We start from the raw sequence: 25440 nt of genomic DNA on the forward strand, positions 1-25440 counted from the left end.
AGGTTATACTCATGGTGAAACCATAGATATAAGAAATGTATATAAAGGTCTAGATAAATTTCGGGGCGTCTAAGCCTAACATAAAATACGGAATTGACACCTAGCAGACACCAGGAAGGCACGTGACCAAGAGCGCGAGCTCTCTTAGCATTTTAGTTCTAAGTGCTTGACCTTTCAGCACCATCTGTTGGTGACTTTTAGTATAATTTTTAAGCAGGAGACATAGGCTTTCGCGACGATAGCACGAGCTTTTTTACCGATAGATAGCGCCTTATAAGGATAGCCTGCAGAAATTACGTGTTTCTGCTAGCTGTCACCTCCATATTCACTCCCTTTGAAATATTTTATCTAGACCTTTATATACGTTTCCTATATCTATGGGTGAAACAGACGATATTTGAACAGGGTTGCCATGCATTTTTCGTTCTAAATTATTTATTTCACATATAAAATGTATTGCAACTCTGTTTTCCACCGACTTATTAACAGAGTTGCCGTACATTTTCGATGTGAAATAAATAATTTAGAACGAAAAATGCGTGGCAACCCTGTTAAAATAGCGTCTGCTTCACCGTGTTCCACATGAAAGCTTCCGAAAACGCCGCTTGGGGGAAATAGGAATAACGCCCATTTAAGTGACTACCCCCTCGATATCGACAAACAATTTTTTTGAAGTCTTTTCAATAAAACATCTTCAAGGAAATAACCAAGAAGTAATGTTTCCGAGATCCGGGACCTGCAAGATGCTGTTAATATAATGCTTGTTGAAATAATGGAAACTTTTCACCTGTTCGGTTGCAACAAGTGTTTCCTTTTAACCAGGTAGATTGTTTTTGACATTTTAAGGCTTAGCAAAAACACGACGTTTTGTTTACAGGTGAAAAGTTTCCATTATGTCAACAAGTACCAAATAAACAGCAACTTGCAGGTCCTGGCTCTCGGGTACATTACTTCCCGGTGATTTCCTTGAAGATGTTTTATTTAAGCCTCTATTGTAATACTATTCTAAATTACCATGATAAAGTTCTGATTTTACTGATTGGATATATCTTTTAACAATTAGGTTCCGCTGAATAGCGCTGATATCGTTTTGGGAACGAAACATTTGAAGGAGTTGGAAATCATCGAAGACTCCGAGGACGACGCCAACGAAACTCTGGCACTCAGCAGCCCAGAGAAGCTCTCAACGCCATCCGAGAAGAAAAACCATATTAAAACGTCCAATAATAAATTCCCTGCTTCCCCGACTAAGGACAACAACAGTGTTGTCATACTAACTAATAAAAGTTACCCGTCGAGCCCGGTACAAGATGACGTCATCACGGTTGAAACGACGTACCACGAAGAAACTTCGGTAACAGACGAGCGGGTACCTATTTACATGGTACTTCTGTTGGTAACCGCGTATATTTGCGGTGGCGCCACTTTATTTTCCTTATGGGAGCAGTGGTCGTTTCTAGATGGCGCTTACTTCTGTTTTATAACGTTAAGCACGATAGGGTTCGGAGATTTAGTCCCAGGTGGCTCCATCTTTGGAGCTGACGCGGAAGAAAGCGGCCAAGCCAAGTTAATAATTTGTTGTTTCTACCTCATATTGGGCTTGGCCGTGATCGCGATGTCTTTTAACTTAGTCCAAGAAGAGGTGATTCACAAATGCAAAACCGTTGCCCGAAATTTGGGCATATTAACATCGGAGGATCGAACTGAATAACCACATTTTTAAGTGAATTTTTAACTTAAAAAACGTAATACAAAATGATGTTCTTTGGTTTGGTCTTTTATGAACTAAATTAAATCGCGAAATCGTCGTCTAACCAAAGAATAATGTTTTTTAACCAGACGTAATTTTAATGACATCGAATCATCAGCGTCGCTGAAGTAGCCGTAGACCATTCTCAGTAGGGGCTGGTTGGTATGTATCCTTGGGATATCTCAGCCTCGAGAGGCAGCAGGAAATTAAGGAGGCATTGCATAAGCGGCAATCGTGGAGTGGCGACTTTTTGGAAATTAGATCTACCCAGTATTTGATTGAAATATAATAGAATATTGTTGTAGAAATTGTAGTAGTTCCTTCGTGTTCTCTTTGCTATTTTCTCTACATCTACATCATATGATCCACTAAAATATAATGTAATAATTTTCTATTCGAAAATGTGCCAAGAAATCACGCGCTTCTGTAATCAGTAATTTATAATTAATAATTATTTAGTACATTGTGTTGTTTACTTTGCTTTCTTCGGGAATTAAAACCCAAAATGTTTTCTTTAAAACTTCCGTTGTTTTGGTCGCTTACACGCTATTCCCAACAAAAACTAGTTTTATGTAATAATAAAGAAAACATTAATTTCATTTCGTAAAATAAGTTTCAGTTTAACGAGTCAGTTTGAAAACTTTGGTTGTCAGTGTTTGGAACATATTCTAGAAAATTATTTTAAAAGTAGTGTAGTGTTTGCATCATAAAATAACAAAGCAGTGCCAATTTACATTATGTAATTATTAACCGTTTTTGCAAGAACCGTGCCTAAGAATAACGGGGCTATTATCTTTAACCCCTGGTAAGCTCGTATGTTTTTTAAACACAAAATTATATAAATATCAATGGCGATCTTTTGATGGAAGTAGATGAGATTTCGCTACAGCGTATGCGGTGGTGAGATTAAAATCCTGAAAATCTGATATTTCTTAGTATCTAAATTCAGTCTTGTTTATAACTACAGTTTCATCTATGATTATGTTGATCCAAAAACTTCTTTGCTTCAAATCTTAACCCTATATTCCTTCCTCTGGTAAATCTGCATCATTCACTGTTTTCGCCTGCTGCCGAAAGAAGAGACGGTGATATATTTCTATGGCGAATAATTATAGCTTTTTTTATTAAGCAAAATAAGAAAAGGGATAATAGGGTCTGAAATGACTGCGAGCCAGGTAATGTTACAAAAATAATTATGAGTGACCTGACAAAGAGTGCCAAGCGGTGGCCATATGTATGTAACCGTGTGCCGGTTGTGAGCATAGAAATATAAATGAGATTAGAACCACTGTGCCATGCGGTAATCTCAACGAAAACGGGCACGCTAGAAGGCTGCCATGAGAGTGGAACCGCTACTAATCCACGAAGGAGTGCTCCATCTATTAAAAAAATAGAAACTTTAAATTTTTTTAAAGTAGATGGCGTGCTCCCACAAGAAAACTGGCTATTCCACTCTCATGGCAGCCTTCTAACTCGTACATCTCAAAACAATCTAATCGGGCTTCTAGTTTCATTTATATGGGGGTGAGGCGGTGACCGTGGAAGTGCACCGTTCGCACCGCCCTAGGGCCGGCGCTGCTTATGGTGAAGATCCCAAACGTGATTTGCGTAATGGCGACGAAGAGAGTGCGGGGAGTGAGTGAGACGTCATTCAATGGAGTGGGGAGGAGCAGTCGCTTGTTTAGCGTGGGCATCTGCCTTATCATTATCCGGATGTAGCAATGAGTGGGACACCAGAGAAGGTCAATAGGAAAGTCCATATCCGAGAAAAGCGTGAGTATCGTGGTGACTAGTGGGTCAGGGTTGCGAGTCTCAAGAACCGTCAAGGCTGTTAGAGAGTCCGGCATAAGAGAACAGAGGCAAGGCGGAGTGCTTCGAATATGGCACATAGTTCACTATGCGAGATGTCGTGGCAACATTCAGTGTGGTACAGTGGTCCAAGTTCAGGCTAGCTAGCTAGCCGGATTCCGAGGCCAATATGTTGGTTGCGCGACTTAAGAAAAGTGTTCGTAAAGATTACCAGGGACGAAGGGTGGATGAGCTAGGCAAATTTCTGGAAGTTGTTCGGTTGTGAACCTCAAGGTAGTGTTAAGTCGCTGTGTGGTACCAAGGGAGCGTGCGGAAGCAGGGGCTGGAGTCCATCAATGATGCAAAGAGAGTGGGTGTGAAAGCGAGTTCAGAGAGATTGTTTCCGCTTTGGGCGTGGAATCCCGAGAAAACAAGATATGCATATTTGGCAGCGTCAAGTTAAGGCTATCTCGATCGAGCGATCTCGCAGCAGCCAGCTTGCAGCCCCAAACGTAGTAGCCTCTGTCCACAGGGCCAGGTCATCCGCGTGCAGTCCTTGATCAATTTCGTGCGGGAGATCTAGGCCGACATCATTCATTGCCAGTAAGAATAGGGTGAGACTAAGAGGGCTCCCCTGAGGGACCTTATTGACTGAGTGATAATTTTAGCTTTCGTTTCTCTTTAATTTGTTGAATTTTGCTTATTTCTAGTCCAAACCGAAATAAAACCGACAATTTTAAAGAGAAACCTAGCGGCGATTTCTAATAATAATATTTTCAAAAGGAGAAAAAAATGGCGGACCAAAGCGACGAATCGGATGATTTGGTTGTTTTATGCGAGAAAATGCATTATAAAAATCGTGAAAGCGAAAACGGTACAAATGAAAGTGTAAGTATTATTTATAGAAATAAAAATAGACGTAGAGTCGAAGTTGATTTAAGTCAAGAATGTCAAATTATCGGTATAAATCAGTCGGAAGGCGAGGAAGTCGATTTAGATGATCTCATTGTTTTGGACGAATCAGTGGAAACCGTAGAAAGTGGTGAAGAAAGTCGTCTAACTTCGGATCATGAAAGTGATTCGGGCCATTTAGAAGTAGTAGCTGAAGTACCTTCTGGACATAAAGAATGTTGTGTTGAAGCCCAAAAACAAAATGCGGAGCTTCGGGAGTTAATACGTAAATTAGAAGATGAAAATATCCTTACTGTTCACTAACCCTTGGCAAATTATCAAACTTAATTTAAAGACACATAATCTATAAATAGGCATAAACATCACTCTAAAATTTTACTTCCTTAGTTAATTTTAAATGCTAAGCTAAAATCTCAAATACCTACAAACAACGTTGATGTAGAGGTCTTAAATGATGTTTGTAATACTGTTAAAGTGGTTCTACGTGATAAAACCCTTCATGAGTAAGTTACAACTCCGCTTGTTTTTGATTTTATCTACCTAAATTACTTACCTTTTTATTAAATAGGAAATATAGTGCAGTCATTGAAGCATACATCAACACATTACTTGAAGCGGAGAAGAAAACACGATTACCCTCACCAGAACCAACGGTACCTTAAATATTGTTAGATTTTACTTGTTAATTAATATTTTGTTTATAGACGAGCTTCTTTGTTGATAAATATTCACACGGAGAAGAGAAAGAAGATGTAGGAGAAGCTTGGAGCATACCGTTGTATGACCGTGTAAGTGGCTATTTACACTCTGAAAGTGAAAGTAACGAGGGACCCAAGGATGCCCCATATTAGTAAGTTATCAGTGTAAAATTTAATGAGCTTATAGAGTAATATTCTATTATTTCGTATTTTTTAGTGGGCCCATTTGTTTTAACTGTGATGGTAATCATACTCTCAATTTATGTCCCGTACCACATAATGCCATGAAAATATCCCAAAACCGTCGACAATATGCAGGAATGCAACAAAAATCAAATAAGTAATTAATCATGGATATATTTAAATGGGAATTTATGTTTGGCACTATGAATGGTCAAAAATTTTAGTTAAGTATTGAACTAATTTAACATTAAACGCAGGCGTTATCATCTAAATTCCAAATATGAAGCTATAAAACCAGGAGAAATAAGTGAAGAGCTTCGAAGTGCCTTAGATTTAAAACCACATCAACTTCCATTATACATTTACCGTATGCGAGTGCTTGGTTACCCACCTGGTTGGCTAAAAGAGGCAACAATTGAGAGTTCTGGGTTGAACTTGTACGATAGTGATGGAAAAGGTATGTTGTCTAAGCCTTCGTTGCAATTTCTTTAACTTATATAATTGAGATTCGCTGCCAATTTTGCATTCTAGTTGTAGTAGAGGAAGTTGAAGATGGAGAAGTGGATCTTATTGAAGTTAAAGGTGTGCTCATTTCTTTTTAATTTATTCCAGTTCAAATTTTTATAATGTATAGTTTTATTATTTCTAGTTCAATATGATCCAAGTAAACTCATAAGTTACCCTGGTTTCAATATTCCTGTTCCACCTAATTTTAAGGATGTAAGAATTTTTTTTTTTTAGAACAAACTTATGGTGTTGGCCAAAGGCTTTAGATAAAAAGTGGCATAGAGAAAACTACAGGGCACCTAGGAGCAACAAACACAACACCCACACAAGGAGAACGCAACCCGTCAAAAGTCGTGGATTTTCTTGTGTACATTTTTCATTGGCTAGACGCATTATCGCCTGCTACCGTCGGAAGGAGAAAATTCGGAAATTGTCTTCCCCCCCGCCCGTAAAACGTTCAGCGTAAAGGCTCGTGACGCTCGTCCAATGAAATTCGTACACAACCGTTCGTTAGCGTGTTTAAAGGCTAGCTGCGTTCTCCTTGTGTTTGTTGCTCCTAGATGGCACAAACTATGACAGGATTTAGTTCAAGTGTCACAGTGCAGCTTAAGCAGATTCTGCTTCATAGTTTTCCGCACTTCACTATTGCTGCTCTTTTAAACTGAAGTTTTAGTATATAGAATTCACTCTTTCATTGTTATTTATAGGAACACAGGGAATTTAAAATGCCGGCTTTAAAAATGCATCAACTGCGGTCTGAGCTGGAGAAGTCAATGCAACCTCCCGTAAGTGACATTACACCTTGTCCTCCTATTTTAGTTGGGCTTTGTCCTTTTCTTCCTATAGGTAGTCCTTGTCCTCTTCTTCTAGTTAAGCCTTGTCCTCCTCAGACATGGGCAAAATCGCAAGTGATTTTCAGAGTTTCACTCTCACTCAAAAGTGAGAGTGGAATCAAATAAAAATCTTCACTTTTTCCCACATTCGCTTTTCGACACTCGCTGAGTTCACTCTTTCTCAAAGAGTGAGATTAGTCAAGGTCACTAATTTCAGTCATTAGGTGGTTTTTTTTCGCATGTTCTGGTTTTTTGAGCAGGTTAAAAAGTGTAACCATATGACGTCATTTTACTTCAATTCTAGGCGAAAACTATTTGCTAGTTTTGGAAATAGCGAGCAACTTCAAAATACAGTTTGGCTGCTATAGTATGGAAGAAGTTGGTAGTTTGTGGTAAAAGGTGTACTCTTTTCGTCCCAAAGCGAGTTAATAGTTTTGGCCTTCTGTCTTGACGAAAAAAACGAGTTCGAGTAAGAAGGGAGTAGTTAAAGGTTTAAAAGTTATTTATAAAAAGCTTGCCCGTCATGTTTTCATGAAACGAAATTTAAGCAGACAACAAAGCTAGATTACTCCCTCTACACCTCCTTTCGAGGAGTAAAAAGTGTAACCTTTGAACAAGCGAACTAAATTCGGGACAGGGTAAATCTTACCCTGGGAACAGGCGAATAAAACGTCTTAGGGTAAAAAGTTTACACTTTTTGTCCCCGGACAAGCGAAAAAAAACCACCTATATTTTTTGCGGAAAACTTGAAATTTAAGGCGGGAAATTTGAATTTGTTCCAAAAGGTATATTTTAGTCTCCCTTCCCGTTATTAGATGGCACCACGCACTCCAGTAAAGTCATTAATTTAAATCTAAATTCAATTCTTTTAATTTTCTTGAAAATTGATAAGAGTGAAAGAGCTGACCTTCACTCTTTTCTCACGAGCTCACTCGGCGATATACGGAAAAGTGAAAACTCCACTCTCACGACTGGAGTTTTTTATTCGGGAGTGAAGTGAGAAAAGTTTTGGGGAAAATCACCTGCAAAAATTCACCCTGAGTTTTGCCCAACTCTGGTCCTCTTTTTGTAGTTAATCCTTTTCCTCTTCCTTTAGTTAGGCCTTGTCTTCCTCTTCTAGTTAGTTAGGACTTGTCCTCCTTTTATAGTTAAGCCTTGTCCTCCTTTTATAGTTAAGCCTTGTCCTCCTTTTATAGTTAAGCCTTGTCCTCCTTTTATAGTTAAGCCTTGTCATCTTCTAGTTAGGCTTGGTCCTCTTCTTCTAGTTAGGCTTGGTCCTCTTCTTCTAGTTAGGCTTGGTCCTCTTCTTCTAGTTAGGCTTGGTCCTCTTCTTCTAGTTAGGCTTGGTCCTCCTTTTATAGCTAAGCCTTGTCCTCTTATTCTTCTAGTTAAGCCCTGTCTTCTACTTCTTCTTATTCAAGTTAAGCCTTGTACGGTTCTTCCTTTTCTAATAATTCAGTCTTGATTCCCTCATAATCCCCCTCTTTTAGGGAAATTCATATTCGCTACCTACCATCCCCTTTTTGAGAGACTGCCATACTCAGCGTTCTATCACAGGTTCCATCAGGGTTTTTTAACTTAAGTTTGTTGGATTACGGAAGCTTTTGGGATGGCATCCAAGGGGCAGATCACTTTGTTGCAGCTAGGAGCAACAAACACAAGGAGAACGTAGCTAGCCTTTGAACACGCTAACGAAGGGTTGTGTACGAATTTCATTGGACGAGCGTCAGAAGCCTTTACGATGAACGTGTTACGGGTGGGGTGAAGACAATTTGCGAATTTTCCCCTTCCGACGGCAGCAGGCGCTAAAGCGTCTAGCCAATGAAAAACGAACACAAGAAAATCCACGACTTTTGATGGGTTGCGTTCTCCTTGTGTGGGTTGTTGTGTTTGTTGCTCCTAGGTTGCAGGGTGTCCTAATAATCATGACTAAAATTTTATCATTTTTAATCTTTGTACAGCCAAAGCTACTACAGATATTATTTTATTCTATTCTAATCATGATTTAATCATACGAGGGTGTCCTAATAATCATTGGAGGGAGCTGCCCCTCGATGGCAACCATAAGTCACACTAATAGCATTTTCCATTGGGCTGCTCTGAGCCCTCACAGATCGCCCTGAAAATAAAAAGTATTCCATTGGGGAAAAAGGAGCAGCTCAGAGAGGGAGTCACGTTTTCCATTGACCCTGTTGCTCCCTCGCAGATTGATCCGAGCTGCTCCATCTCGAGAGACTGAGCTTAATTTTCAGATCGCTCGGATGGCCAATGGAATACGAACTTCATACACTTTTGCTTGACTTTTGGAAGATGGCAGACTATACGCCGCTCTCTTAAAAATTTGTCTTTCATGGGAATAATTTAGACCGGTCCGCCGAGCCCCTCCGATCTAGAGTGATGACGTAGGAAACTAAATCGGGTCACTCTCGGAGTGGTTTCAATGGAAAACGCTATAACCATTGGTTCAATTCAATCATATCATGTAAACAGAGGTGATTCACGATTGAATTCGGTTATAAGGTTAAAAGGGGGGATTGCCCGAAGCAAGGCTTATTAGCGTTAATGATTTCGAATTAAAAGACATTGTAAATAGTGTAAGCTAGGAGCAACAAACACAACAGAACGCAACCCGTCAAAAGTCGTGGATTTTCTTGTGTACATTTTTCATTGGCTAGACGCTTTAGCGCCTGCTGCCGTCGGAAATTCTCTTTCCCCCCCCCCCCCACTCGTAAAACGTTCAGTGTAAAGGCTCGTGACGCTCGTCCAATGAAATTCGTACACAACCCTTCGTTAGCGTGTTTAAAGGCTAGCTGCGTTCTCCTTGTGTTTGTTGCTCCTAGGTGTAAGGGACTAATTTAACTTAGGCAAATAAATTAAACAAACTAATTATAAATCAAAACCCTTTTAATATCTCTCACCAAAATTAATGGTCTAGGTGTTGTCACTAGAGGCGGCCTTCCTGTAAGGGACACTTTAATGGTCTGAGCCCAAACAACCTTCAGTCTACCTCCAATCTCTCTTCAATCAGGCCGACTCTGCTATTTATAGCTAGTAGGTGGCTATCTGTAGCACCACCAGTGGCTGGTAGTGGGGAATTTGGCCTCTGGCCAAAATAGGCCTTACAATAGAACAATCTTTTATTGTGATATTTCAATACTAATGAAACAAAACTTACAAGAAAACCAAGTCCTCACCTTAATTCTGCCATGGGCCTCGAAAAAAGGTAATTCGGGTTTGAAAAGAAATAATACTCAACCTGTCTGGTCCTTGAACTTTACAAGTACTCGAATGCCCCTCCCGATATAAATCCATTTTTATCTCGCGTGGCAGCGCAACTGCCAACGTATGGAGGAATTGTAATGGTTTGGATTGCCATCTGGTGACCGGATTGATTACAATGATATTAGTTTCCCCTAATTTGCCATCATTTAATATTATTGCATGGAAGCGCCATTTAGGTGACCTATTCATTAACTTTGTTAATTACATTGAGTGAAGGTAGTCATATTTTTATATAAATGAAGTTGTGTATATGTATGTATATATATTTATGTAGAAAGCAACACCATATAAAAAGCGTAAAAGTTCCGAGACTGTCACAAGACACTCAAAGAGGCAGAAGACTACTGATCGTTTGGATGAGGATATGGAGATTGAAATCACATCGGGTAATGTGATTTATCAATTTTATAAAATTTTCTCATTTCAAACAAAATTGTTTCAGATGGTGTGGATGTAGTAGACGCATCATTCCAAATACCAAAATCACGGACACATCATCATAGAATAGATTCACAGTCCGATGGGGAAGACTCGGCTGAATCATCCCATTCAGTTTCATCATTAGAGGAGCGTAGAAAACAATTACTCAAAGAGTTAGAAGATAAATCGGATGTGGAATCGTCTCCGGGGCAATCGCTAACAGCCCTTGAGGAACGGAAACTGCGACTTTTAAAAGAATTAGAGGAAAAATCTGAGGAGAGCCAGTCGGACAACGAATGTGCCATCATAGATAATTGTAGTGACGATCTAGAAAATGAAACTGCGGGTCCCAGTGATAAGACAACTAACGGGGTTGATGTAAATAATGACTCAGAGGCAAATACCTCTTCTATTAACGCTGATACTGGGATCAACAATACCTTATGTGGCAATAGTAGTCGTGAAATTTTAAAAAAATCAATATTGAAAGTGTCAGGAACTCCAGTTCTTAAGTTACTAAGCAAGTTGCCTGATTCGGCGCAATTTGCTAAAGATATATCAGAACATATACCTTTTGAAAATTTACCAAGCTCAACTGGAACTTATGATAAAATGCGAGCGATTCTACAAAAGACACGGAAAATGGCCAACCACTTATAAGAAAAGTATTTTTTTTTAAGTTACAAACGTCCAAAATTTTATGTAATTATCACTTTAAAAAACAAACCACAGCAGTGCAAATTTCATCAAAGTTTAGCCCATTCTTGTTAACATAATTCATTTTTATCGGACTTGATTTTGTTTTATTTATACCCCTCAAGGCCAAAAATTGTATAATTTTTATTTAAATCTTCGAAACTAGATCCCTTTGAATGAGTGTATTCAGAGGTCAAAATTCTGTAATAATTTTAAACATAAGAAATTATATGACGTATATTAATACATCTTTGTGTTCATTGTTATTTCATTTACTTTTTGAGGTATTAAATAACAGGGTTGCCACGGTATCTGGAATTCCTGGAAAAGTCAGGGCATTTGAATATGGGTATAAAAATTAGGGAAAATTTATAAAAAAAATTCTTTTAAAAATCAAGAAATTTAATTTTGGGGGCAAATATGAAACTTTTACTAAAATATTGGTTAAAAAATACCAAATAAGTCAGGAAAAATCTCCGGAGATGCTCAAATTAGCACACCGTAGACAAATAATAAAACCACAATCTTGGACTTTTGTTAGTACTAAACTTGCCAGAATGAACTTAAATTAGGTATTTTTCATTTGTTCTGATTAGAAGTTTTTTCCTTTAGTATTTAATTGGATCTATTGTTTATCTATGGCTTTACTACCCCAATAGGTCTCATTCGTTTTTCATATCCCCGTAAGTTAATAAACAATAGTTTTCAGGAAGAAATAGTATGTATATAACTTCTAATATAATGAAATCAGCAAAATTTCCTCTTTGCAAGGAGGAAGATAAGAACAGGGTGCCACCGCTAAATGTGTAAGGTTCCTAAACTGTACACTTCCCATTCGCGTTATGGAAAATGCTACAGCACTAAAACTGGATCCTCGTCATCTGTGTAAGGGAAAATTGCCACAGCGCAAAAAATGAATCCTCCTCGGAGGATTCCATGACTACAAAACGGTAACCCTCCCCATTCGTATTAGGAAAAATGCTGCTTAGTAATTAGAATCTAACCAATATCTTTGATTTATTAGCTTCTAATATCACTAAACTAAATATCCAAAAATTGCTTAAACTGAGCTATTTCTCATCATTACCAAAAAAGAATCAGTGTCCAATGAAAAATATTGAGTGAAGTCCGAATGTTATTTTACTATAGATAAAAATTATTTCCTGATAATGGTGCCAAATGTTAAAGCTTAAGCAATTTAAGAACCTCAGAACTTTAAAGATGCAAAAGTATGAGTAGGAGTTTCTTAAAGGGAATATAACCTTCCTTCACCTCCATCAAATTGGAAACTTTCTCTTGTGGCTTTTGACATTTTCAGCATTAATGGTTGGTTCAAGGGGGTAAAGCCCAAAATAATTTCCTTCCGTAAAGAACACGGAAGAGCAGTGGCGTAGCCAGAAATCCGTCAAAGGGGGGTCGTAATATGTGAATGTTAAGAGGGGTCAAGAAGGGGGTGAAAATTTAGTACAGTCAAAGGTAATCCCAAGGGGGGAGTCTGGACCCGGAAACACCCCTCTTGTCTACGCCACTCCGTAGGGGGTTATATTTCTTTTTCAAGGCTGTTACTATGTGATAAGAACAATTTAACTCTTTCCTCTTTATCGGAACCCTCTACCCTTTTCTCAAAGATTTCGCAACCGAAATAATTAGGTTATAAACGGAAGTATAACCCTCTGGATAAGCACAGCTGTGTAAAGCCAGATAATGGCACATTAAGCTATCAATTGTTCAGCTTGAAACACCTACATTACAAAATACTTTCTAAAATATATGACTTAAAATATATTTTCAAGAGATCCTTTGAAACATTTCGTGATAATTAGGCTTTTTTTATCAGAAAAAACCGCAAAAAATATTTGTAGGACAGTAACGCCCAACATGTTCCTAAATAAGTGAAGTACTTTAAAATCTGAACTACACTAGTGCTACAAATCTTAGAGGCCGACTACGAAGTTATTTGGTTTACTCTTTCACTGGAAGATGGCTCGCTGCAAGACAGATGTGCTATGCATGCAAGCAGCCAGCTACCAGTGAAAGATAGAATAAACCGAATAGCTATGCAGTCTGCCTTTAAAAGCTTGAACATTTTTTCAGCCTAGTTGTAATATAATTGAAAACGAAGTTAATCTATCAGAAATAAGTTTGGTACAATGAACTTTCTGAAACATACTATATTTTAGTAATGAGTTCAAATTAAACTTAACATTTTTTTTAATTTTTTCGAAACAAATTACTATTTAGATGGATTTAATAAGGGTTTCAAAACGAAAGATGGGGGTAATTTAACTTAATTTTCTTAATAGTTCCATTGTACCAAAACTTTTCCAAAACCCAATAAGTGTTTCCATAAATGGAGAAGTTAAAACATGGAATTAAAAGGTTTTTCACTTCACCACAATCCTAAGTTTAACTGTAGTTTCTTAGCAAACATTTTAAAATCACAGGGTTGCCACAATATTTTCAGATTCAAATTCCCTGACCATTTTAAGAGATTTTCCTTGACTTTTTAAAACCAAAATTAGACAATTTTTAGCTTTAAATTTTACTTTTATCAGAAGTTTATAAATTTAAATAAACCTAAATTTTAGTACAAAAGTATTATTGCAACGTTAAAAACAATTAGAAAAACTTTAAAGGAACTAAATAATTACCATAGAATTTGTCAGATAACTTGAGTAAAATTACAATTTATTGCTAAAATTTTAAATTTACAATTGATTTAGAGGGCTGAATCAACTGGCGACTTGTAAGCTCTTCAAAAAGGTCAAGATAAAATTGAATTCCCGCACTTTTTACCAATTCTTAAAATTCCCTGATTTTTTAGGCCCATTTCTAAATTCCTTGACTTTTCCCTGACATGTGGCAACCCTGGCTTAGAAGTTCCTCAGACTACCTACTTTATACTATTATTATAGCTACAGCTAATGACGTAGAAAAAACTAACACAGAAGACCCTTTATTTTATGGAAACACCTATAACTCCCTATTTAATATAGAAGAAATAAATACATAATAATTACAAGTTTATTATATAAAGGAACTATTTAGAAAAAGTCGCTGAGCCCCCGTTAAACCCAGTTACATAAATGCGTGTTAAACAATGTGCAATAACTTTTTTTAAATTACATTTAAACATTGCGTATAAAGAAATCTCTACATAGTTTATTCGTTATCTTATCTTGATCAAACCTTTACATGGTTTAAACTTTAACTATCCATTTTGCACGTATTATGTACAAAGTTTTAAATTAAAACATCTATATTTACATACGATAAACATTTTTTTTAAAACAGACTAGTTATCGTAGAAAAATATCATCCCTCGTAATTTTAAATTCTTAAATTTATAATGACGTAAAACCAAAGAATGGTTTCTGTTAATTTTGGGTTTTACAAAGAGAATCGTTGTAGCTTTGTCGCAAAAAATTCTGGGTGAAAAAGTGTGCTTCCAATGTGTTTTTTTTCAAGGTATCGCTTTGATACAATAGCGATTAACCACATGATAATATCGGAAAACGAAAAGGTAAATATTCTGCGTATAGGTTATTTTTCAAAGTTATTGAGATATTTTAGAATATACTGGCATCAGGAGGAGGGGTACTAGGTCCCTATTTAAGAGAAAAAAAATTAATTCCAACACTAAGTCAAGGGCTAAGTCTTAGAAAATTACATTGTTATTGTTTGGCTTTCCATGACTGCGATTCCGCATGGCATTTGGCCTCATAAAATACAAAGCAAGAGCCAAAACAACCCATCCAATCATGAGCAAAAAGAAGTTAAAATCACCTCCAGCTGGAGGCGAAGTTGCGGGCAATCCAGGTAAAGCTTTAAAAATACCTCAAATATTATGCACTAATAAATAAAAAAAAACTTAATAGATATGAACTTACCATCATTAAAGCATTCATTATCAGTGCATTGTGATTGAGAGCTTCGTAACTGAAAAATTGTTACATTAATGAAACTATAAGCAGATGATTGGTTTTTAAAAATTACCAAATTAATTAGACGTTGCATTGCATTTTCATGGCTGAAGATGCACTCGCATGGGTCAAATCCATCAGCCATTATAACTATATGCAATTACAGCTAGATATAATAATAGCTTATTAGAAAAATTAAGAAATCTACTCCGTAGAAAACTAGAAATAGACCTAAAATTTAAATTGGCCTATATTTACATGCAGGACAAACAGCTGTATTGTTTACATACATCTACTCGACGGATTTAGGCTTAGTCGTAGTTCTGGCTCTAGGCTTAGCAAGACACAAACAAAAAGTAGGCTTAACAATTTTAACTTGAAACTAAAAACACAAAATTATTAGTTTTCTATTTAGTTAAATAATATAATATTAATACTTACCAAAAAGCAAAGAAAAACAATTAAATTTTGGTAAAAAAGTCTAAATAAAGGACTCTTTAAGCCAAACAAATAGACCTAGTTCGCTAATCAATGGTAATGTTTTGAGTTTTCCCGTAGACTGGAGAAAAACGGGCTGCTGACTCTGCTGAAGCTGAACAACATAAATTACTGCGATTTCGAGTAACGCGATTGGCTGAATCCTATTCCAAACACAAGTGACACGTCATTTTTATTTAAAAAAAAATTTAAATACTCCACTTCCGTTTTGTGTGTATAAGGCTACGTGTTATTGCGTTTCCGTTACGCTTCCCTTAACTATTTAGATTATCAGAAATTTGCATTAAAATAAAATTGACTCTTCAATTTTAGGTGTTCTATGGGCTAAGGGTTACTTGCCCACTCTAGCCTTGAGGTCAAAAGGTCAACTGTGTTTTAAAATGACCGTAAATTGTTTTAGGGCGCTTTCACCGGAACATATGTAATGGTGTACGAAATGTAAACAAAATGAACTTAAAATGGCCTTGGTCTAGTGCCATAATAATTTATTTATTAATAATTATTAAATAAATTAAAATATTATAAATAAATAATATTCATAATTATAGTGATACATTTTTTTATCTTAATTTTGATTACAAAAATTGTATAAAATAATCTAGTGTAAAATGTTTTGTTATCTACTAGATGTCAGTAGCGTTTTACATTTGACAATTCGGCGCTAATTTCGAACAGAAAAAAATGAGGAGTCAATAGGTGGTTTTTTTTTCGCTTGTCCGGGGACAAAAAGTGTTTTGCCCTAAGACGTTATATTCGCCTGTTCTCGGGGTAAGATTTACCCTGTCCCGAATATTGCTCGCTTGTTCCAGAGCTCGAAGGTTACACTTTTTACTCCTCCTCGAAAGGAGGTGTAGAGGGAGTAATCTAGCTTTGTCGTCTGCTGAAATTTCGTTTCACGAAAACATGACGGGAAACTTTTTATAAATAACCTTTAACCTATAACTACTCCCTTCTTACTCCAACTCGTTTCTTTCGTCAAGACAGAATTGAAGTAAAATGAAGTCATATGGCTAGACTTTTTAACCTGCTCAAAAAACCCAGAACAGGCGAAAAAAAACCACCAACTGTAATTAACATTGAATAAGTGACACTTTTTAAATAGAACGCCGTGTTTTTGCTAAGACTTAATACTGTACATAAAAAAGCTACCTGGTTAAATAGAAACACTTGTTGCGTACCGTACAGGTGAAAAGTTTTCATTATTTCAACTAGCACTATATAAACAGTAACATGCAGGTCCTGGCTCTCGGAAATATTAGTTCTTGGCAATTTCTTTGAAGATGTTTTATTGAAGGGTCTATCATGGACGTGATTCGTCCATGGGTCTATTGAGAAAAAATATCCTGACGCCGCCCCTGGACAAACCCTTTTTCTGGTTTGTTTTTGTATTGAAACGTAGATAGATGGCAGTAGCGTTTCGGTCGAGTGGCAAAAAATCATAAAGGCAGCTAATTTACTCCAGCGCTTTCTTAGTTCTCGAAACTCTCACCAGGCGACACTGTTTCTACTTTATTCGCTCCCCAAGGAATACACTCCCTCCTCAGCTCCAAACCTTTACTTCGCGAGTAACATTCATTTCATAAATGATTATATTGACACACTTTTGGTAATTATTTCACAATTGATAGTATCAACAATTAATAAACGTTAACTGAGAATATAAGGGTTCGCTTTGTGTTTTACGGAAGAAAAACCACGCCTCTGTAGGCGAAGAATATCGTCGGTAAACCATGAAAGATTAGAGGCAATATTCTTGGTAGTATCATATGTAACATAATTACTCATAAGTATGCCTCTGTATAACATTTCCATTGAAAAAAATTCAATGAGACCTTGTTTCACGCGGAACATACATTAAGTGGACCCAAAAATGAAAAATGCTTATAATCCTTGCGCTATTGAAAAGGTTACCATGGAAATGAAATAGTGTGATCGCGAGGCACGAGCTAAACTTGGCATGGGCAAAGCCAGAAACGCGCGAGGAATTCTCACTAATTTCCGTTTCCCATCAGTAAAGTTGATGACGCGTATTTCGTCACCGAGTTTTAAGTGACGTAATTTACGTCATATCCCGTGAACAAGGTTTCATTAACGAAAATGCTTTTATGGCATACTTATGAGTGATTATGTTACATATGGTAGTATTGAATGAGGTAGAATAAATACAGATCCAAATCCGCCTTCCAGGAAGTGGCAGGAACTACCGTTTCGCGGGTCAGTATTTGTTGAGTGGGAGAGTTAGGCCTAGTAAATGAACTTAATGAAATCGTGTTGCCGCCATCTATCGTGTTATTGGAAAACTAAACTTAATACATTTTGCAAAAGTGTCTGCTTATAGAAACAGATGGCGCCAACACGATTGGATAAAGTTGAAACTTAAGTCTAATTCGCCTATTTAAATAAAACGTGTACCGCGAAACCCAGATTTGTTTGGATCTCTATTTATTCTACCTCATTGAGTATTGACAACCAGTGGCGTACCGAGGGTATATGGCGCAAGGTTAAAAAGTTTCAAAATGGCGCCCCCCTATATACCAAAAAAATTTAAAATAGCTTTGAATTTTTTAAATTAAAGACCGTGATTTTAGTTTGGTATCGTCGTTGGTACGGTCTTACTTAAAACTTTATATAACCTACCGATTAATTTACTAACCATAACATTAGTCCGTCCTTCGATTTTCTTCTGTATATATCATCAAGAATGTATTTATTTCAACTCAGGGAGAATGAATATGTCGAGACTATCGACGGACACGTTGAGGCCCTAACCCCGTCACGCTAAGGGGGGGGGGGGAGGAAAAAAGGAGGCGGTCTTATTTTTTGCGTCCTCGCAGCAGCGTTAACGCGTCAAAAAACGTAATTTTTAAGAACCAATGAGATTGCAGTATTATTTGATTTTATTAAAGCGGAGGAGCATACCGGGGGGCCCAACGGGTGGAATTGGAGAAACGCTAAAAATAATCTCGACATATTCATTCTCCCTGAGTATAAATAAATACATTCTTGATATCATAGATGAGATATTGTGATAAATTTTGGAAAAAAATAGAAATTGTTTTAGATAGAATCTGAACAAATGAAAAACTAAAATTCTATTGAACGAAGAATCAGAGTTATCACTGATTGAAGGAACAATTGGACATAAAAGATAGGAGTGTTTTCGCAGCCACCTACATGATAGCCAGCGTGGCGCTCGGTTAAATATTAACCCCCTTAACCCGGGTCGGTACGCCTATGTTGACAAAAAGTATTTATATCCTATTGGATGTCTTGAGGACGGTTGTCACGCCACTAGCGGTCAAAGGTTTTTTTTACGTCCCCATGCGTACAAACATAAGTAACATAAAATAAGTATGACAATTAGCAAAAAAATATCGCCGAACTGATTTTCAGAGTTATTCCTAATAACAGTGCCCCCTAGCGTCCAAATGTGAAATATAGCACTCAGTTCGATTGCAGGTCCAAATCAGAGCTGCGCGAGTGTCAGTGTCGAAAAAAAGGTCGGGAATTAAATTAGAATTAAAACAATTAGTAAATGTCATACTATTGGTTATTATGTTACTTATGATACAGACAAAGAAAACGTTGTTTGGTATTATCATACGTCTATAAAATAAGTCCAAAAGTATGACACTTACTTTAATAAACAATTTCGCTCGGTTTCGTCATAAATTTATAATTATTTTACATAATTGTGTCAGTTATATTGAGAGTCATAAGGCCACTTTAAATTCATATTAAAGTTTCCGAAATTCTTATAAATTCTTTAGAAATTTGTAAGATTCTATAGAACTAAAATTACAGTTTTATAGAATTTCTATAGAAATTTTTTAAGCGTCTGGTGCTATGTTCTTAGAAAAAGAATAAAAGTGTTATACATTCTTTAGAAATTAGGGTAATTTTTTCTATAGGAATTCGATTATTGTTCTATAGAATTTCTTTAAAATTGTTTTAAGAGTCTAAAGAAAATCAGTGGGATTGTGCGTTAATTATTCCTGTCTGCGTAGAAATCTTATTTTTAACCCTCTTAAAGAAACTGTTCCCACCGTTGGATCCAGACAGGTTTTTGCCTTAACAATTATTTTGTACAGAACTTAAAATTAATTATGCGTATATTTTCCCCATTGGGAGTCATAAACTAGTCGCTACGAGAAAAAAAAATACGGAATTGTACCCTAGCCGAGGGTCACGTTTAAGAAAAGCGAAAATGCGTCGAAAAATTACCATAGCGAATTCTATTTGACACCCCTCAGAGACTACTCGGAAACCACTCGGATCGCTCCGGTAATGTTATCTGAATTAGAAATGGAACGCGCTAAATCGCTCCCAGTGCGTAAAAAGGGAATAAAAACTTCTTGGTAGATAAAAACTAGACGCCAGGTTTTGTGAATGAATAAAGCAAAATGTCATTCACCTGCAGCGAGGTAAACTCGCTATAATATTATGTTCCTGAGAGTTGTTATATACGAAAAACCCGCCCTCTCCCGGCAAACCGCACAAACTGGCTGATTCAATCTTTTACGAAAGCGCCTCGGGGACTGGAAATGTTAAATAAAAGAAAGCTAAAGAATATAGCCTAGCCTACAAAACTGGGTGAAAGTAAAGGAAGGGGCCACGGGTGCTGGAAAAAAAGCTTTTTTCTTTCGCGGGCTGAATCCGAGAGAGAGAGAGAGAGAGAGAATACGTATTGGGCGCCTCTATCGGCGGAGTGGTTACGAAGCAAACTAGCCGGATTCTAGTACTGGCAGACCGATTTCTAGCCTAGACATTCACTGTAGTCTACATTGTTCGTGCGCGGTTGACATCTGCTTAAATTTTGTCTACGAAGCCGAGGCTTACTTTTCGATTGACTTTTAAACGCGTTTAACGTCAATTTTAATCGAATTAATGTCAGTTAAACGCGAAATAGGTTGTATTAAGTTATATTAAAGCTATCTCCATCGATGTCTATCGGTTTTCATCGCGATATTTCGAAGAGAAAGTTGTCCAACGAGGTCGAAATGACCGAAGCCCGCACTGCGCATTTTGGCAGCGTTTGAAGAAAGCCTGGGAAAAATATATTCCCTCAAAAACACTCGTTTACGTGACCTTTATTTATTGTATGGAAATGGATGATAATTATACTCAAGACCCTCTCAGAGGTTACGTTGGTTTCGGTTTTTACTTATTAATTTTGGCATTCTACTGGTTCGTACAAACGGCTTACGTTTTGGATCGCAATATTTCGAGAAAGGATGGTGAGTTTTTTTTAAGTATAATTTGTTAATTTCTCAATGCATGATTGTTTTATTTTGGCAAATAGTTAGTCTTTGAATAATAATAAATGCAATTACCTCTTTATTTGGGTAATTGTGGATAGCATCATTGAACTGTTATGCACTATTGCTGATTTCATCCTTTGTTGATAATTGGTTTAATTCTTTAGTTTAATAATTAAGTAATTGTAAATTGCATTTTAATAATTTGTGGGGCTTTGCATGGAAATGGAATAGCAATGTTAGCTAGAAGCATTATATTGTTTCCAGTGAATTGAAGGCTGCATGTAAAGTATCTGGTATTAGAATCAATAAATCAGGTTTTTTTTAACACAATTTGTTCAAAAATTGCATAAATTTTGAGGAAACATCAAAACAATTTTGAGTTATCGTAATGTTCTTAAATGTGATAGGTTAAAATTCTCAGTGGTATTAAATTTTTATTTAATAAATTAATTAAACTAGGATTATACCCTTTAAAGTTGAAAAAATTAATAATATCTTCATTTTGATTTTGAACACTTATTTTTCATAATTAAAAGCATTTAGTTATTTTCTAACCCAATCGAGTTGTAGTCAGATTTTTTCTTTGTATAGATATCTACATGTTTTTATTCGCTAAGATTTCTTGTAAATGTTTTTAGTGTTTAATGTGGTATTCTTATCAAATAAAGTATAGGTAAGGAATGGAATGGGGGTTAATGTATTCTTGTTTCTAGTGACTATTTTACCAATGGAAACGCATTCTTGTATCTAACGACTATTTTACCAACGTAGATGCATTGTTGTTTCGAGCGACTATTTTACCAATGTAGATGCGTTGTTGTTTTGAACGACTATTTTAATAATTTTACCAACGTTGATGCATTCTTGTTTCTATCGACTATTTTACCAATGGCAACGCATTCTTATTTCTATCGACTATTTTACCAATGGCAACGCATTCTTGTTTTTATCGACTATTTTACCAATGGCAACGCATTCTTGTTTCTATCGACTATTTTACGAACGGAAATGTATTCTTGTTTCTAGCGACTATTGTACCAACAGAAATTTATTCTTGTTTCTAGCGACTATGTTACCTACGAAATTTTAACCATAATTTTTCTTTATAGGTAAACTCCGGCGTTGGCGTTTCAGTTGTAAAAGTGACAATAGCCGTTGCGCCGCAGGGGGAAGCAGTGGTTCCCCCGCCTCGACAGTGGACAGCGGCCTGGCAGTGGACAGGACCCCGTCATGCCCCACCTTCTGGTGCGTGCGCGCCCAGCGATGGCCCTTGGAAGCTTCTTTCCGTCTGCTGTTAAGCCTCGTCGCCGCATCCAGCGAACTGGGAATTTCCGGTCTGAACGGCACTTTCTCCTTGGAGAACACCCAAGACGTTGAACGGTCAACCGTGTACGGTCTTTTATGTATATCCGGCTTGATCGACCTGTTATGTCACTTCCGGTTGCTATACCCAACCGGATCGGGCCATTTCGTCATGGGCGTGGCCTTCGCGGTTCAAACGTATTTTTATTATTCGCCGCGAAGTGAGGACGTTTTGACCGCTGGCGCCATCTTTTGCCTAGCGGCGGTGACTGTCATCGAGTTGTGGTGGGATCGAACCCCTACCAGCAGACTTCCACGCGTGTATTTCGCCCTGGTGACGTCTTCGTGGCTACTCCACGTAGGATTTAAACAGTTGACTAGCAGCGCCGATCGGTGGGAAGGTGGTGATTCTAGCGTCGGAAGTACGATAGCGCCATCTCGGAACGGCGGACTTAACTCTAACTGGACCGCCTTGTTGTTCGTGTGGCATTTGGGAGGGTCTGTGTTGATTATGTTGGCCATGGCAGCCTTTATTAAATGTGCCAAAATTATCTACAATCGCGCCAATTTGAACCAAAATTCTTTCATTTCTACCTGTTGCCCCTGTTCTTCTGGCGAAGACGGTGGATTCAGGGCTTCCCCTGCCGACGATTTGGAAGAAACTGAACCCTTAGCAATGCAACCCTAAGCTAGGATTGTTGTAAATTGTTTTACTAAAACGGTTTGAGACAACGTTGTATTAACGTTGAGCCAAATGTTAGTTTAACGAGAATTGTAGTGTGGCTTAGGCCATTTCAAACAAAATTGAAATGGATTTTGAAAGTTCTACTGTACTTAAGGGAGCATTACGTAAACACTTTCTACAGTGCATCGAGGAATTTAACCTTGTTTTACCGCTGAGAGTGCTCGCTACCTATATTAAGAATTTTTTACAACTACTCAAAGCTAACCAAATTAACCAAAATTAAGATAAGAATGGTAATTATGTTATTTTTGGAAAAATTTAGTTGCCAAAAGATCATATTACGACTACCCAAAATGACTTCCAGATTGAAAATATTTGGGTAGTTACTCAATATTAGAACTATCCAAAGTTAATTAAAATTAACCAAAATTTGGGTAAATATGGTAATTGTTACTTATTCAAAAATTTAGTTATCAAAAACAATTTTTACCACTACCCCAAATGACTTCCAGATTGAAAATATGTGGTAGTTACTCAATATTAGAACTATCCAAAGTTAATTAAAATTAACCAAAATTTGGGTAAATATGGTAATTGTTACTTATTCAAAAATGTAGTTATCAAAAACAATTTTTACCACTATCCCAAATGACTACCAGTTGGTAAATATTTGGGTAGCTACTCATTATTATAAATACCCAAATAGGTTAGAACTGACCACTAAAATGAGCCCATAGAGTTCTGTTGAATGACTTTAGCATGCAAGGTCTGTAGGAGCCTCTATTCCTACTGCCGTATGGAAAAATTCCTCCTAGATTAGTGGATAAGGATGGATAATCCTATCGTAGTGCAGATTAATTAATACTGACGAAAAATACTTAGAAATAAAGTTGTAAAAACGTGAAAAGGTTGAGAGTAAAGCTTTTTGGTGATAATAACGTTGCTAACAACGTGGCGTTGTTGTAGAATTAAATAGTTAAATAGTTACGTACTTAAAACGTTTAAATAGTAGTTTTTAACATGGTTGTTTAATTCCAAAAAAGAACACTTTGAGCAACAAGTTGTAATTAAGTTTGAAGAAAATTATTTAAATGAAATGTCGAAATATACCGATGGTATGATAACTATTATGACATGTTTGAAACCAGATCTGACTCGTAGCGAAGAAATTTCATTATTTTGATTCCATGAAATCGTCCCTAGTGAAATTTTAATGTCAATTATTATTGCCAACAAATAACCATTAAAGTAAGTAGATTTTAACCTTATAGAAAAATTCATTAAATTACATTTAAATGTTAGATCTCAACTATTCTCGAGGTGCTGTATTTCAAATAGTATTCCATGTAAATATATATCACTTTACCTAATTACCTTAAAATACTAGTACTGTGAAGTTGTCCAACGTAATTGTTTTAAAAATGTTTTAGATTACCCCCAGTAATTACTCCTAATTGTGAAGTTGTCCCACCTAGTTACGTTTGAAATTTTTTAGATTACCCCCAGTAATTACTCTAATTGTGAAGTTGTCCCACCTAGTTACTTTTGAAATGTTTTAGATAACCCCCGGTAATTACTCTAATTGTGAAGTTGTCCCACCTAGTTACTTTTGAAATGTTTTCAGATTACCCCCAGTAATTACTCTAATTGTAAAGTTGTCCCACCTAGTTACGTTTGAAATTTTTAGATTACCCCCAGTAATTACTCTAATTGTGAAGTTGTCCCACCTAGTTACTTTTGAAATGTTTTAGATAACCCCCGGTAATTACTCTAATTGTGAAGTTGTCCCACCTAGTTACTTTTGAAATGTTTTCAGATTACCCCCAGTAATTACTCTAATTGTGAAGTTGTCCCACCTAGTTACTTTTGAAATGTTTTAGATTACACCCAGTAATTACTCTAATTGTGAAGTTGTCCAACGTAATTACGTAAGATATTTTTAATTACCGTTAAGATTTGCTATAGATACATGACAAATGTGATTTAAATTAAGTCCAATTATTCAGATTATTAACAATAATCGAGTTTCAATATTAATACGGCCACCTATGAACAATTTTAATAACGATTTTGACGACAAAAACTAAGAGTGAAATGAAGTAATTTGAGACGTACTCATAACCATATTGAAAGTCGGATATTGTAAGCTATGAATTTTATAGTATTTATAAGAACTTTTTTAGAGGTGTAGGATAAAACTTTCACCAAGTAGGTGCTAAATTTACTTAACCTGATACTAGAGTCGAAATTACAGGCTGTAAATAGTTTGCCCTAGGCTTGAAATATACGTGCATACATACTGTATACTAAATTCGGAAGTATATTATATTGTAGAAGTAAACCTCTAGATTTGTACCGTCACAGGCTTGAGAAAGTATGGAAAATTACTATTTGGCGTATTACGCTCGGAACTATTTTTCTTCCATAACCCTATTTGGTGAGTGTATGACTCCGCCTAACGATGTAATATTTAGAAGTTACACCACGTAGGGATATATACTTATTTATTTGCATTAATTACCGATGCTAATAGTATGCAAAACTACTATTTGGCGTATTTCACACGGAACTACTTTTTCGTCCAACCCGTTATTTGAAAGTGTATAACGATGTAAAATTTAGAAATTACCCCGCGTAAGAATATATACTTATTTATTAGCCTTTATTTCTGGATGTAATAGTATTGAAAATTAATTTATGAC

The 25440-nt window shown here is 36.6% G+C and overlaps 4 protein-coding genes across 4 annotated transcripts in view; 3 read left to right on the forward strand and 1 right to left on the reverse strand.

The window, feature by feature from the left end:
- LOC149958575 (potassium channel subfamily K member 18-like) overlaps positions 1-2235 on the forward strand; it is a 58610-nt gene extending 56375 nt beyond the window's left edge. The window contains exon 4 of the mRNA XM_090164980.1: positions 1064-2235. Within this exon, the coding sequence (XP_090021106.1) occupies positions 1064-1711 (648 nt within the window). The 3' untranslated portion in view covers positions 1712-2235. The remainder of the gene's footprint in view (positions 1-1063) is intronic.
- Positions 2236-4279: 2044 nt separating this feature from the next.
- LOC149958576 (zinc finger CCHC domain-containing protein 8 homolog) lies at positions 4280-11309 on the forward strand. The gene is made up of 12 exons (XM_090165920.1): positions 4280-4426; positions 4511-4731; positions 4846-4953; positions 5019-5103; positions 5155-5300; positions 5366-5488; positions 5589-5788; positions 5863-5913; positions 5981-6051; positions 6546-6623; positions 10228-10339; positions 10396-11309. Exons 1-12 carry the CDS (start codon positions 4331-4333, stop codon positions 11031-11033), a joined length of 1929 nt encoding a protein of 642 aa, XP_090022046.1. The 5' UTR covers positions 4280-4330; the 3' UTR covers positions 11034-11309.
- A 2715-nt stretch (positions 11310-14024) lies between these two features.
- LOC149958577 (small integral membrane protein 14) lies at positions 14025-15826 on the reverse strand. Its single transcript, XM_090165922.1, has 5 exons — positions 15434-15826; positions 15066-15158; positions 14960-15008; positions 14740-14894; positions 14025-14677 (listed from the first exon to the last, which is right to left on the reverse strand). The coding sequence occupies exons 2-5, from the start codon at positions 15135-15137 to the stop codon at positions 14639-14641; spliced, it is 315 nt and encodes a 104-aa protein (XP_090022048.1). The 5' UTR covers positions 15138-15158; positions 15434-15826; the 3' UTR covers positions 14025-14638.
- A 4400-nt stretch (positions 15827-20226) lies between these two features.
- On the forward strand, positions 20227-25118 carry LOC149958578 (uncharacterized). Its single transcript, XM_090165923.1, has 2 exons — positions 20227-20727; positions 21861-25118. The coding sequence occupies exons 1-2, from the start codon at positions 20592-20594 to the stop codon at positions 22739-22741; spliced, it is 1017 nt and encodes a 338-aa protein (XP_090022049.1). The 5' UTR covers positions 20227-20591; the 3' UTR covers positions 22742-25118.
- Positions 25119-25440: the final 322 nt, after the last annotated feature.

Source organism: Leiobunum rupestre, chromosome 2 (assembly GCF_980474605.1).
Source record: "Leiobunum rupestre chromosome 2, qqLeiRupe1.1.hap1, whole genome shotgun sequence".
Lineage (NCBI taxonomy): Eukaryota > Metazoa > Arthropoda > Arachnida > Opiliones > Sclerosomatidae > Leiobunum > Leiobunum rupestre.